This window comes from Xenopus laevis, chromosome 1L, assembly GCF_017654675.1.
Source record: "Xenopus laevis strain J_2021 chromosome 1L, Xenopus_laevis_v10.1, whole genome shotgun sequence".
Lineage (NCBI taxonomy): Eukaryota > Metazoa > Chordata > Amphibia > Anura > Pipidae > Xenopus > Xenopus laevis.
In genome coordinates, this window is record NC_054371.1 from 76,799,809 (window position 1) to 76,815,971 (window position 16,163).

The 16,163-nt window shown below is 38.6% G+C and overlaps 1 protein-coding gene across 1 annotated transcript in view; it reads right to left on the minus strand.

Moving 5' to 3' along the window:
* The window catches only part of gstcd.L (glutathione S-transferase, C-terminal domain containing L homeolog), a gene marked incomplete at its 5' end in the record, with an annotated part of 69,150 nt that overhangs the window by 30,297 nt on the left and 22,690 nt on the right, over positions 1 to 16,163 (minus strand). The window contains 1 exon segment of the mRNA NM_001093309.1: positions 95 to 210. Coding sequence (NP_001086778.1) covers positions 95 to 210 — 116 coding nt within the window.

Consider the following 16,163-nt stretch of genomic DNA (forward strand, 5'->3'; position numbering starts at 1 on the left):
AAGGGATTAAAGAGTGCATATCCTCTCCAGCATCTCTGGGAAAGGAAGTACATGGAATACGTGCCAGGATTACATACATTACAGGATACATTACCCCTCCACTGCAGAAATCCACAATAGTATCGCCAGGTTTGGCTATATTAGTCACCACCGATAACAGATTGTTCAGTTGCTGCTGCTTCCTCACAGCCCGCTCACTGGACATTTTCCCTAAAAGTGTAAAAGTTCATTAGCACGCTCTTGAATTTCATAATGTGAGCATGTTTTAGGTTTAGTTAAGCGAACAAGAATCAAAATACAAAAGCCTTTAAATAAGAACTAAAGCTTAACTAAAGAAGTAGGTCAGAAATGTTTTTGGGTCTTTGTACCAGCCCTAGCCAATAACAGTACAGATCTGTGCCTCCAAAGATGCCCCAGTAGCTCCCCATCTTTTCTGCTGATTCACTGCACATGCACTGTGTTGCTGTAAGTAACTGAGCTTAGGGACTGATGCACAAGATACGGAATATATAGACTATAAGGGGTTTATTTATTAAGGTTCAAGTTATGTTTTCCATGAAAATGTGGGTTTTTGAGTTGACATTTTTTATCAAAATTCACATTTTCAAAAACTCACATTTTCAAAAACTCACATTTTTTGAGATTTATTATAGCTTTATTATAGCTTGAATCCGAAAATATACCGTATAAAACCTGTCTAGGTCATGTAGGAGTCAATTGCAGAGGTCCCTTGAATCATTTAAAGATGTTAGCCTGCATGATGTTTGAGGTTTTTTTTGGAGGTTTTTGGCTGAAAACTCAAATAATTCAAGTGATTCCAGTTTTCTCCTGTGTTTCCCAACTCAAACTCGCATAATCAAGTTTTTTCCATTAGAGTTTTTTTCTTAAATAAGATAACACTCGAGGGATTAAAAACTCTAACATTCGACCTTTGATAAATAACCCCCGAAATGTCACAAAATAAGGTTGACTAGTAAATACATCAGATTATTGGTGCATGGCAACTCAGAAACCAGCACAATTAGCGTCAGAATTTAAGCTTTAGCTTATGACAGGCAAACCTAATTTTCTGCTTAATGATTTGCGATGACCCCTAAGCTTAGGTTCTTAACAGCTGTTCAAAGCATACAGAGCTTCTGTGATAACTATGACCATTTGAGTCACTGCTTCTGCCATCTAGCCCCAATGTTGATCTCTGATACTAAACAAAAAGTTGCCGACCCACTGGCAAAAGTAGGGTAGGAACAATGATTAACAATCTCCCAAATTTAGAAGTCTCATACCCTTTCACAAGCCCTAAGAGGAGCTGGCACTGGTACAGCTGATATTTGTCCGTGTATCAATTTCAGGGGATGAAACCCCCTTAGAACCACTTTCTATATGTATTCTGTCCGTCATAGAATATATGCTCTTTTGGGAATAATCCTCCATCCCACTGTACCAAGAATTCTAATTTGTATTTACCGATCTCCTGTGTATGGTTTGTAAAGTGCAAATTGGGGAACATTCTACAAATGTTGTAAATTATGTCTTTCTCCTGTCCCAGTACTTGCTTTGGCTAAATACTTTCTATGCGGAACACTCCACATTCTGTACAACATTCTTCAGATTTTTACAATTAGTTTTGAAACAGTTAAGCATCAGTTTTACTCTCAACCAAGGGAAAAAGCAAGAGCTTGAGAGCAACGTCCTTGCAAGACTGGTAAGAATCAATACAAGAGGCAGTCAGGAATGGACATGTTAAGGACCTCACTCAATTTCACCTGCCTAGTTAAACCCAAGCTACTCACTGCCTTTTAGATGTTACAGGAAGATACTTGACTCTGAGGCAGAGGTTAAAGCCAGAATATCCTGTAAATCTGAAAAAGTACATGCACATGATGACAGTGATGTTTTAAGAAGCACCACATCTGCATACAGCATTTAGTCAGTACTATGCTTGTTACAAAGCATCTGTCTTTGCCACAGGATTTAACAATTAATAAGCAATATGTTTGCTTTTAATCATTCTTGGTTTGTTTTTATGTTAATTTACATATGGCTTCTTTGTCCCAAAGACAATTAAAAACGCTCACTACCACACTTGGATTAGTCATTTTACATTAAGCCTTACTCATTTCAGGAACAGATGACTTACTGCTAAAATTATTTTGCCTTTTTTCTCTTTATCCTTGGCTGTCACCTCACAGATAAACACAAACACCTGCACACCCTGCCCATGCTAGTATTCTGGTATAACTTCAATCATATTCCCTCTCCCCTCTCCAGCACTTTCATACATACACCCCTCCGCATGCATTCTCCATTGCCCTCAGTCTCTATTGTCCATAACTGAATATGTGGGGCGATTTGTCCCACTGGGTTCTCTTTCTAATCACTGAACATAGGTGTAGGCAGGACAGCTATTTTTTATAGCAAATAGACTGTTAAATTAAATGGCAAGAGAAGGAAAAGGAATGTACCTTTTCTTTTTATTCGCAGCCTACAGCATGCATAGAACATTCCCTTTTAGAGTATTCAGTTGTACTGGCATGTGAGAGGTAACTTAGTCTGAGCACCAGAAAGAACTGTAGTTAAGTTAGAGTAGTGATCCCCAACCAGTGGCTAGGGAGCAACATGATGCTCACTAAACCCTTGGATGTTGCTCTCAGAGGCCACAAACCAGGTGCTTATTTTTGAATTCCAGGCTTGGAGACAAGTTTTGGTTGCATAAATACCAAGTGTATTGCCAAATAGAGCCTCCTATAGGCTGCCAGTCCATATAGAGGTTACCAAATGATCAATAACAGCACTTGGCACCCTGCAGGAACCTTTTTCACGCTTGAGCTTGCCTCAGCAGTACCCCAAACGTAGTAACAGATAACCATAGGTGGATTTGAGATATCCTAACATAAACAACAAGAGAATACATTGGTATTATTGGGATTGTAAATATAAACAGTGTAGCCAACCTGTGTCTATGTATGAGTATTGTGTTGGCCTTTGGTAGGCCTCAGAAATGAAAATGTTTTTTAGGTTTTTTTTCTGCTTTGGTGCTATTCTCATGTCTACTACTAGGAAGTACCTTTAGCAATGCAAAAAATTCTTCAGCAGAGGTGACAGGTAGCTGCTATTTGGTTTAGCTACCCATTGTTCTGTTAATAGGCTGCTGGGGAGGGAAGGGAGGAGGTGATATTACTCCAACTTGCAGTGTAACAGTAAAGAGTGACTGAAGTTTATCAGAGCACAAGTCACACGACCTGAGGATGCTTGGGAAACTGATAATATGCAGGGCTGGATTTACACAGCGGGCACCCCTATGTCCACTGTCATTCGTCGCCCCAGTCCCTCCATTTTATTCCCTATTTCCCTTAAAAATCTATTGTATCTCCTGCTAAACCCGAGTGTTTCTGAACCAATGTGGGTGTGGTTGGGCAGCATGCCGCCCCCTAAAATTCTGCAGCCCTAGGCCAGGGCCTTGGTGGCCATTCCAAAATGTTGGCTTGATAATATGTCTAGCCCCATGCCTAATTTGAAAATTAATTATACAAAAAATCTATTTGCTCTTTTAAAAAATGCAATTCATAGCAGAATTCTGTTGGAGCAGTACTATATTTTGAAAAATACATTTTCCCGCAACAGTATTTATTTAAGTGTTTCTTAATAAACAGGATGGTGTAGGGGAGTGTGATAGGGGATCTGGAAAGAAATTCCGCAAAAGAAAAGCTGTTACCATTGATTTAAAGAGGTGGTTCACCTTCAAACACTTTTACAAAAGTTCAGTTGTTTTCAGATAAATTGCTCACCACTTCCTATTTTCTGTTTGTAACCATTTTTTTCGAATATTGCTGTGTAAAGTGTCATTCTAAATTGATACAGATTAGTTGATACATTTCTTATGATTGATACAACAGTTGCTAATATTCCAGAGATGCTGTTGAGACTAATGTAGCAAATTGTAACAGCTCCAAATCTGCACTTGGATCACTGAGCTGCCAGACATGAACATTACATTTTAGACGTTGGCTTTGGAAAAACTGTAAAAATATAAAAGATGAAAAGCAATTGAAAAAAGTCTTTATTTCTGGTGAACAATCTGAAAACAACTCAACTGAAGGTGGAATGTGAACAACCTCTTTTAAAAGGTCATTGTAGCATCTGCCCAGGAGACAGTACACACAGCTTCCAGTCTTATGTGGGAGAGAATAGGTAAGAGAAATGAAAGAGGAATACCTACAGGGCGCAATCATCAACAGACTGATTTGATCATCAAATACTGGTTTCAGTTGCAATTACATTTGCAAATAACTTTAAAATAAATATTTAATTAATTTATGTTGGATAGTTGCTTACTAATACATTTTCTTTTATTACACAAATGCTTTTTACATGCCTTTTAACATTACTAACTACTAAATAAGTACAGATTGTTAATTAGATTAATTTATTTTAAAGACATGCAGATAAAAATGCAATGATATGCAAATGAGATTTGTCCCTGAATCAGAATTTTACCTGCCATGTAACGTGTAAGGCTTTTATGGACATGTGACTTTATAATAATATATATATTTTACTTTATTTGGCTCATTGGGTTGGGATTTTGGAGTGCCTGCTAAATGTTTTGTTATAAAGTTTAATCCACTCCCTCTGGCTACAGGTTTAGAGCTTGGCACCCAAACCCAATGTTTATGCTGGTGAGTTACACACTTTCTGCATCTATGGGGGTTTTCTTTCCCTTGTGAATCTATATAAATGTTTGTGACATGCCCTTTAATTTTATCTTCTGCCGTGCAGCTCTAACAATGTGCATGAAACAAAGTTGTGCATGTTGTAACTTATTTTTTCTCGAAGACAAAAGTTTCCCGTCAAACATAGATAGGGGACCATTATTTCACCTTGTCATGCAGTTCCAAGGATCTGGTTACCTTTGTATCCCGATCAATCTGCAGTATGAATATTTAACTTTCAGTATTTCAGCTTTGTCATCAGAAAAGACAAAACACAATCCTACTCTCGCAACAAAATCTGCTGTGTGTGTGCACCCAGGCCAACATTGTGCTTGCAGCTGCAGAAACAGAGTGCGGGCCAAGAACCTGACCATAGCCCAGGGCCGAAAGTAGGGGTATGCAGAGTAGGCACCCGCACAGGGTGCAATCATTGGGTGAAGCACCAGACAGTGGCACATGTATACGTCTTATGTCACTGCAATGGCTGGGCCGTGGGATAAGCGCCACAGACCTGGTGCGCTGGTGTGGATTGTGCCCAAAACACAGAACTGGGCTTATTTTATGTCACTTGCTGCTGCACAGGTATGGGAGCAATATGATGGCTGCTGCACAGGTATGGGGGCAATATGATGGCTGCTGTACAGGTATAGAGACAATATGATGGCTGCTGCACAGGTATGGGGGCAATATGGGTATGGGGGCAATATGCTAGCTGCTGCACAGGTATGGGGGCAATACGATGGCTTCTGCAAAGGTATGGAGGCAATATGATGGCTGCTGCACAGGTATGGGAGCAATATGATGGCTGCTGCACAGGTATGGGGGCAATATGATTGCTGCTGCACAGGTATGGGAGCAATATGATGGCTGCTGCACAGGTATGGGGGCAATGTGGGTATGGGGGCAATATGCTAGCTGCTGCACAGGTATGGGGGCAATATGGTGACTGTTGCAAAGGTCTGTGGGCAATATGCTGGCTGCTGCACACGTATGGGGCCAGTGGGTGCAATTGCATGTGGGCCTGCCGGAAATTCGGGAGTTCGCAAATCTGCCAGACACGCTTTTGTGGAAAGGGATGGGGGGCGCCTGGCTGCACACGCTGCACCCAGCCATGTCGATTGGGGGCAATATGGTGGCTGCTGCACAGGTATGGGGCAATATGCTGGCTTCTGCACAGGAATGGGGGCAATATGATGGCTTCTGCACAGGTATGGGGGCAATATGATGGCTTCTGCACAGGTATGGGGGCAGACGGCAGTATGTTGGCTGCTGAACTAGTACATGGGGGCAATATGATGGCTGCTGGCACAGGTAAATGGGGCAATCAGGAAGGAGGGGTTAATTGATTGTGTTTGGATGATGGCTGCTGGCAGAGGTACACAGGGTCAAAGACACAGTAGCAACAACTGACAAGTGGAATATTCTTTTTTTTCAGATGGACATTTATTAGTTCTGTCTGATTATCTGGGCCAGGGCTGAGCCTTAGGGTGGGGTGATATGTGATAGAGGGCTGTGCTGGAACTGTTTCTGGGCCTTCTTTTGTATCAACTAGTAGGTAGGCAGGTTTTATATTGACATAAAAGTTAGAACTCAATGGACTTCTTTTTTTCAACCTAAGTTGCTATGTTGCAATGTATGTATAGTGTGGATGAGGGCTTCTCTGCTGGAACTATTTGGGGTTATATGAGCAGTCGCTGGGGGGGCTGCTGATTCACTGGGCTGTGATTATTTGGTTGTAAGTTGGTTGGGGTGATGTGCTGCCTGTGACTGTTTTGTGTGATTTCTTCAAAAATACTTTAAAATGCAGAAAAATGCTAAATTTGTCAATCTTAATTAGATTTACCCCACCAATAAAAAAAATAATTAAAAGGGTTCTGCATAAGATGAGCGCTTTATTAACACACTATAAAACAAGCTAGACTACAAAAAAGGGGCACTTTTTTTTTTTACTATTTTTATTAGTGAGAAAATAAATGCTATGAGCTCATAGCCTACACAACTAAGGTAAAATATTTAATTGTTTCAGGCAAATATTTAATTGTTTCAGGCAAACACCCAATGTATTTTCTCATTTTCTATAACAGGACTTGAAAAAAGCCAAGAACTACTAACCCTGCATCCAAGCTGCAGAGCTTTGGTGAGCGACATTGTTTGATTAACATATATAGGAAGAATGTAAATCAGGTAGCTCTGATTCAAAATGACACCTTAATAAATATAAAAAGAATGAAACCTGTTAAAGCCAAGAGCTCATTGTTAGACACTTTTAGCAGAATTAAAAATAATGGCTATGTTTTCTTACTAAATGATGCTTAGTACAGGGAGAATCCTATGCCAGAAATTGTTATAGTATTTCTCGGTACAGGCATGGAATGAATGGGCTATGCACAAACTATTACTGATTATGTTATGATATTGTGACTGGAGGAGAAGGTCACAGATCTTGTTCCAAACTGAAGAAGTCCTTCACAATTGCTCCTTCATTTTTTGAAATCTTGGTACATTGTCCTTATAAGAATAAAACAATAAAGGAAGCCCGTGTAGTGAAATTCCTAAATAGCATTTGATTCTGCCCTAAGCAATTACTTGCTTCCCTCTGCATGACAGAAAGGGCTTAGACAGAAAAACAAAAAGCAATTTCAAATCGGCTAATAAAAGTGTGCTAGTGAGGAAAAAAAACAAGTCTCCCTCAAAATCCCTGTTGATTGATAAATATTAGTGTAAAAAATGCATGGAATCACAAAGCAGTCAGAGGATTTACTCTACCATGCCGTCCCTCCCTACCTAGAAAATTCCTAAGGCAATGGAATGACAGATTTACAGTAAGCCTTTTGTTTTTACCCATCAAGTAATGGACCATGATGATCTGCTCCATCTCATAATAACGTCAGTGGCTGCTGCCATCTTCCTCTACACCTCTGCATACATCTGACTGCAGGTGTATTTTGAGTTAAATAAACACAGACATCAATCCAGATATATATGCACACATAGCCTACGGCTGCGAAAATCTTTTTCACAAGCACAGAACAATGAAAATTAAGATCTACAATCCAATCCAATGATGACAGAGTTAAGCTTCTACATTCTTTTCGCCACTTAGGAGATCTACAATTTGTGGCTCTTAAGCTTGAGCCGATCTACTAGTTAGCACACAGATACAGAATAATTTTTGGGTCTAAGGAAAATAAATCAAAGATATTTGCCCGTTTTCAATTGGAGTACTATATATATATATATATATATATATATATATATATATATATATATATATATATATATATATATATATATATATATATATATATATATGGAAGTTTATACCCTTGTACTGCAAATTAAGTGAGCATTATCATCATTACCAAACCTTACAACAACATGGATCATTTAATTTGTATTCTTATTGTGCGACTGCTATAAAATTGGACTTTTGCCCCCAAAAAGCACGACGGGAGTTTGTTAAATAACTACCTAAGTGTCGTTAAATAATAGTGTATTGGAACAAAGCATGGTTGTGAGCAGCTGTGAGCCGGGAGAACTTTGCAAACATGCTGTAAGAAATGCACGTGTAAGCCTGAAGCCCATAGGTAATAAGTTATAGTGATGGACTGAAGGTGGATCTGCATTTTAAATAAATACCTCAGCTACACTTCACTTGTCACAACAGCTGAATAAATCAATCAGTGCAGACAGAAAATATCTATTCCCTTATCTTTGCAAGGATTCCTTTTTTCCTAGTTAACCACAGTCTAGGAATCTCTACAAAATAACTCACTTGCAAATGCCATGCGATGCCATGCCTAGAATAAACGATCTGTGTGATTGTATGATTACAGTATTCTAGTGGGGAAACACCAGACAAGAGGAGGGAGGAAAAATGTTACCTAGATGCGAGGAAACATTAAATACTATTGAACCACTGTAAATGAATAATGCGTGATATGTTATTATAATAAATTTATTGTGGAACAACCATATTCAACAAGCATATATTTCCTTTACAGATGGCTACAACTTGTATATGATCTATTATCCATATACTTGGGACTTGGGGTTTTCTGGATAATGGGTCAATCTGTAATTTGAGAAATTTGTTTAACAAATTTAAGTTTGTTAAAAAAAATAATCAAAAAAAGCCAACAGGATTGTTTAGTCACCAATATGGTTCTATGCTGCTTAGTTACTCTCAAGTACTGTTAGTGTTACAAAGAAAAGGGAAAGAATTTTTATAAAATGGAATTATGTTTAAAATGGACTGTATGGGAGATGGCCTTTCCGTGATTTGGAGCTTTATGGATAACAGATTACTACTGGATAAGGGATCCCAATTGGTATTAGATGGATACCTGCAATTGTGTTATTAGGTTAAAACATTCAAATGGTGCAAGTGTGTTGTGTATAGGTGCTATAATGTTAATAAAGTAAGTTGTTATAATACTACCACCTGACCATGTGTTTCAGTAACATGGTGAGGTGACAGGGATTGTTGGCTTTATAGGGGCTCTCAGCTTTGTCTTCTGTAGTATAAACCTGAGGTAGGATGAGTAATGTCCAGGGGCTTTTTGCCACCCCTAGTAACTTGTGGGGAAATGCAGCCTCATGGCAGAAACGCCCTAGGTCCAATACATGTAGTGCTATGCATCTGTGAATACACCTTTGCACATATAACTTTGAAAAGCTCTGCAGTAGAATTCTTGTGATATCATTTAGACTTATATGTGATACAGAGATGGCAATACCAACCTACTGTGGAAAGACCCAACATTAAACAATATATACTGAGGAGTAAATAGAGGACTTTATTATTTGTGCAGTGGAAAGAAAAAGTGTGAAAGTGTTGAAAATTGTTCTGTTCTATAGTTAAATAACTGAGAAAAATGTTGAAAATACGGTTATCCAGAATCCTAAAAAATATCAATTATGATTTCCTATTTTTGTTATATTTAGATATTTTATAACCTCATGGCATGGTGCTCCACGCCATATCTGGAAACCCCCTTTATATACATTTACTTATCTTGAGATTTATCCCTGAATCTTTATATTTCACAACTTTTGTGATTATTCAGGAAGAGGAGAAAGACCAAAACCAGTGTAAGGGTAAGGGCACACCTGGCTATTCGGGGAGATTTAGTTGCCTGGCGACTAATCGCCTCTTATTTGGGGCAACTAATCTTCCCGAACGGCTTCCCCCTGTCTTCCGCAAGCTATAATGAAAAATCGCCTGCGGCATGGTTCACACGGCACTTGGTATTCCAAAGCCGCTCGAAGTTTCCTCGTGAGGCATTGCCGCGTGTGCCATGCCACAGGCAATTTTTCATTATAGCCGGCGGAAGATAGCGGAAAGCCATTAGGGGAGATTAGTCGCCCCAAGTAAGAGGCGTTAAGTCGCCAGGCGACTAAATCTCCCCGAATAGCCAGGTGTGCCCTTACCCTAACTCTGTACATACAGATTTTTTTTCACAACAGATGTGAATTTCCTGGCAAAAATCTTGCTGTGAGACTACCAAATAGATACATCTACAGAAAACAATTAACAGAGATCTGAAGGAAAATTAAAGCTAAAATCACTGGTGTGGGGCGGGTGGCAATTTGTCATGCAGCCCCCACTGATTCTAACCTTCTACCCTAGGCTGCCCTCTTCTTCAAAAAATGCACTGACCCGAAGTACTTCCTTCTGAGTGCCATGCCACAATCTTTTTCCTCTTTCCCAGGCATTCCCTGGGCCGGCATGCTTGAGCTCACAGGCAGTACAAAATGCTTTTGCCAATTTATGTACTGCCTATGTGTTCCAGCTTCAATAGGCGGGTTATAGTTAATACATATTTTGACAAAAAATGTGAACAAACATTTGCAGTTATATTGCTTCAGGTAAAGGAAAAAATTTAACATTTTGCTTCTGCAGTTATGGGAGGTGTCAACAGTTATCAAATAATCCTATCCATTAATAAGTCAGCAAACTTCTATTCAACCAGGAAAGATAATAAGACAGGGCTTAGAAACTTCAGTGTGGACTTGCTTCACTTGGTCAGGGCATGTCCTAGACTGGTGGCATAGTAAAGAAAATAATATCTATAATAATGAGATATAATATATATATATAAATAATAATGTAATATCATCTATACAAGTTTGAGGTGCCCAATAAGTCTGCCTATAGAGACTTTTGGTACTGTGTATGAATAAAAGAATACTCAGAAGTACATTTCTAATCTTCAATTGAATATGTTCTAATCCCTTAGCCACAGGGCAATGGACCAGGCTGATTAATAAATATCTTAGGGGTCACTGAAACCTATGAAATTAAGGACAATGGTACCCACTGCAATTGTGATTGTTTAGTCACTTGTAGGGGAAGTTTTTGAATGTTAATAATCATCTCACAAGAAAGTGCACTTGGTAATTTCAGGCAATTCCCCAATTAAATAAATGTTAGAGAAAGATAATACTTGGGGGTTAAAATGTCCACGTGACACTAATAAGGAGCATATGGTTAATGAGTTAGTCTGTGGGCATATACAAAAATAAAACTTGTATAAGTTAACGTTGACATTTTTTTTGCTAAAAGTTGCAGCTCTGTAAAAAAACAGTTGAAAAGATCTATTTTTTAAAGAAAGAAAAAACTGTCATAATTATGGGTAGAAAATCCCAAGTGCTGTCAAACATACAAAAGGCATTAACTGACATGTAATGGAAGTAAATGAATGCTCTTATTTAACATAGCATTATTCAAACAAGGAGGTCTTTGGAAAGTTCATCAACTCTCTCAGCACAAATAATTCCCCCCCTGCAGTAACAGACATTGGAGGGTCAGCTCAAGAAACCTCAACCTTGGACAGATGGACAGAATATAAACATTTCCCTATAACCAGAAATGCCATTACTTAAAAGACAATGTTTCAGAATTTCACTATATAATGGACGTCCAACTTTTAGGTCAGCAGCTCAGTGGAACCATATATAAGATTTTACTACATGCATGCCCCTCCACTAACTGCAAACATACCACCTAGATTTTCTGTTATTCAAAATTATAGAAAAATATGAAGAAAATAGCAACTGTATGGAGTAGCTCGATTATGAAATTCTGGCATGCATGCCCAGGCCAAGGACAAAGCTGACTGCTTCCCCACTCACAGAAGTAATGTATGATTCAGAAATTCACACAAAATGCCATATTAAAGGAAAATAATCTCATGGAGTACACCAAAATTGAAATAGCAAAAAAATTACTATAAATAGGCCAACGTTTCAGCTTTTTTGGAGAAGCGCATATTAGTGCAGTCACAGGGGAAACACTAATGTAACAGGTTTAGATATCAAACTTTATTTATTAACACTGGGCAAATCTGCACCTGGCCAGTAACCAGCTATGAGTAGTAAAATTATAGCAACATTTTGATTGGTTGGCATAGGTTCCCGCCCTAGTGAAAATGTGCCCAGTGTGATAAATGAGCACCATTTGTAACCACATAAAGAGGCAACTCACTTAACAGTGGTATTAACTGAATCAACAAACTCAGATTATAAGGATATATTTTATAGTTTATTAATGGATTGTTTACATGTCTTGTACATAATACCTTCATGGAGTAATAAAACAGCAGTTCTTTACTCCTTTATGACAGATTTATCTGGAATACCTGTAAACATTTTATTCTTCCATTCAGGGGTGTAACCAGGGTCGGACTGGGGGGCCCGGGCCTATTGGGACTTGCTGTCCAGGGCCCCCCTCCGGACCCCCCTAGCAGACCCTGTGGCTGCAGGGAGACCCAGGAGGTATAGGGGCCCTATAAGGGCCTAATTAAAGAGCATTTTAAATATATACTGGTAACACAGGACAACCTCTAGATATAGGGTCCTAAAATTAATTTGCTGTGGGGCCCAGTAACATCTAGCTATGCCACTGTCTCCACCTCCTTAAATCCAGATGCTGAGACACATAGCAAGGCTATAAAAGCTGGTCTCACAATGCACCCTTTGGAGTTCTGTGACCACATAAAAGCACAAGACTGACGTGGGATTCATTAACCTCAAAACACCCCATCAAGTTTCAAAATCTAATTTTAAAAGCAGAAATTGGCATCATACAAACAGTTAATGGAGATACTTAATTTCTTTTCAGCTAATTGTAAAACTATGTGCAAAGATACCATGGTCCAAACATATGCTGCTGCCACCTAGTGCTTTGCAACCAGTAATTTAAAAAAAAAAACACACATTTCTACCGGAAAAAATCTGCTAGAAATCCCTTAATATTGATAATTTGTTATCACCTACCTTTGCGATAATAATTAATCATTTGAACAAAAATCCAAACTGATGTAAAGAGACAAATTAACTCTTAAAAACCTGTACAATTATCCAAAGCTAAAAAGAATTCAGCAGATTTACAAGTCACGTTGGTTTTGGCATGGCAGTGTCAAATCAATCCATACATGTGAAAGATGCAATATATGGGTCGGTCCCAGTTCATGTAACCCATAGCAACCATAACTATAATAATTACTGATTTGTTATGATATATTAGGACAAAGGAGAAAATTTTACTATTTAACCCACGTTAATGTTATGTTTGACTAATGAGAAAATGCTACGCAGAGCACAAACCACCCAAGGGTTAGCGGTTATAATGTTATGTACAATTAACCTTCATTTATTTCACAAGCCTGGTCTGGGAGGGTTTGACTTCCTAGAAGTGTCATCTGGTTCATGTGCTCCTCTTGCTGAAGGCTCTGGTTACTGCACCTAAGTCACCAAATATACTGGTCTTGTATTTATAACAATATGCCCCCCCCAAAATACTTTGATGTTTACAGATATCATCATACTATATTGAATGTTTCAGGTTAGAATATTTTAGTCATGCCCCTTTGTATGACACTTTGCGAGAAAAACAGAAAGGTGGCAATATCATGTGTGGCCCCTCGTACTCGCTCTGTCCATTCAAGTTGTGGACTGATCATTCAGGAAATGTAGGAGACCATCTTGAAATTGAACATACATGTCAAGATTTGGTCTTGCAGTCTGGCTGATTTTGACATTCCTGTCTGACCATCTGGGCATGTTTAATAAATCAAGGGACTATTTAGAGAAATAATCCTGTGATTTTGGTGGATTGAAGATTATAAGGCTAAAATCAGAAATGCAGCCGCAATTTTGGATGCAAGTCACCACACAATTCATCGGTTTCCTACAATGTAGTCGTCATTGTGGATTGAATGCATTTTTGCACCCACCACAGTTGTGTACGGTTTCCAAAAGTGTGCAACTGTGTAGCTGTGCCTAAAAATGAGGTGATCGCGGAATTTTCGTCTCTCAGAGTTACCATGCAATGATAACTCTGGAATTACTTCCACGTTCAGGGTGCCAGTAGAGCAAGTAAGTGCAAATACCTTCAATTAATATCATCAATATGCGCAACAATTAATTTATGCATCTATTTTAGTGCAATGACACTTATGGCTGCTATTGTATATGCTGCTGTTACAATTGTTTGGCCCAATGGAGCAAATGGAGGGTCACCGTATCGGCGTATGGCCACTCAGTATCCGTCTGTGCAGTCGGAGTGTTTGAATGCTTGTTGGGTGCATAGCAATATCTGTATATACATGGCCACTTAACAGTCACAAGGCACTGTTTTTTTAATGCATCTAGGTTACAGAGTTCACCATACTATTCAGTGCTAGTCTAGTGCAAAAGCAAAGCAAGATGTCAGTTTAAAAAGAAAGCATAAGGCATCAGCTGTAGAGATGCTTACATACCATATAAGATTAGAGGAAAGGAAGATCCCTGAAGGTGAATCTTATTGTTAAATGCAATAAAAATATGAAATTGGAAGTGGTGTGATTGAGTGATGCCATTAGGGAAATAAGTCTGTACACAGTATTAGAGAAAAAATACCTGACATATATATAAACATATTAACAGTGGGAAAAAAAATGTGCTTTTTGGAAATTGGAAGGATTCTTTCCTCAATAAGAAAAAAACAAAAATATTTTCAATGGTGTTTTTGTTCAGTTTTCCATAAAATAATAAAAGGCTGGAATTCTTTTTCATACTTTCCTCTGGATCATCATGCTGGTACAGATTTGCCTGATGCTAGTCACACTAATTATCTGCCTTTTGCTAACCCACTCAACAACATTCATTCCTTTTGTCAGTATAAATGTTGCGCTGACAAAAGATAATTCAGCTAGTTGTGCAGAGTGGCGTGTGAGATTATCTCAGCATTTACATTCGGTCCAAAACCTTAAAGAACACAACACTTTATGTAAGTAATCGTGCTTTTCCTACACGTGGTCATGCTGTTTTCCTTATATTCTTCCCCACAGCAATGGCGAAATGTCTTGAGCTTAAGACTAAACCTTTTGTGCCAACAGAAAGGAAATTAATCTGCAAAGAAGAGTTAATTAGGGTACATCCTACCCCAATAATCGCTCAGAAACCCAATCAGTAACCTGGAAACATGCAGCTTGTAATGAGATAATACTCACTGACTTTTCCTTTTCCCAAAGACCATAAGTAAGCCCCCCCTTTTTAAAAGGAAGCTTTTAACACACTCAGTTGTCTTTTTTAGGCAACATGTGCAGGAGAAAGACTGAAACTAAAGATCTGTATTTGTTTTTGTGTGTGTGATTTAAAGGACAAGTAACTTCAAAAATGAAAATGATCAATTTGACCTGACATACATTTTTTATATCATGTACATCTAAAAACCTTTTGTTAAAAGTATATGTCCTAAGTTTTTATAGCAGCGTGTTTATGAGCTTTGCCATATTCAGCCAGTTTTTTGCATTGTCTAAACAAAGCCCTACAAGCATGTCTAACTGCTCATGCAAAAACTGCTAAGCCCTTCCAAGCTGCTTTTAACTAAGAAACTATTACTAACCTACTAAATCTGATTCTGGATCTATGGGTAAATGTATTAGATAGAACAGGAGAATAATTGATCCTGATACTGGTGACAGTGATCCTGGTCCACCATTGTTACAGAAGCGGCACCCATTTACAGTGTCAGACTGGGACACCAAGGGCCCACCAAAAAACTTTAGACCAGGGGCCCACTGTCAGTACTATTTTCTTTCTCTCCTCACTCAACCTATATTCTCCTAGTCGCTTTTCTTTACATACTATAATCTATTATTCCATCTATTTAGCCTCTTTGTTAAGAAAATAAGGAATGGCCATGAAATAGGCCAAATGTTTAGAAGCAGGAGTACCTGCCCACCGGGAGTGTTCCTGGTATCCCAGTGGGCCAGTCTAACATTGCCCATTTACATGACCTTTATCTGGTGACAAAACAAGGAAACCAGGTAATTTCCACAGCAATTTACATTATTTTATTTGTTCTACATTCTACAGCCAGTAACCCTACCTCCTTATAACTCAATTGCTGAACTGCATAACACCCAGTAATCTGCTTACTCACCCACAGAGGTCAAATTACTTTCC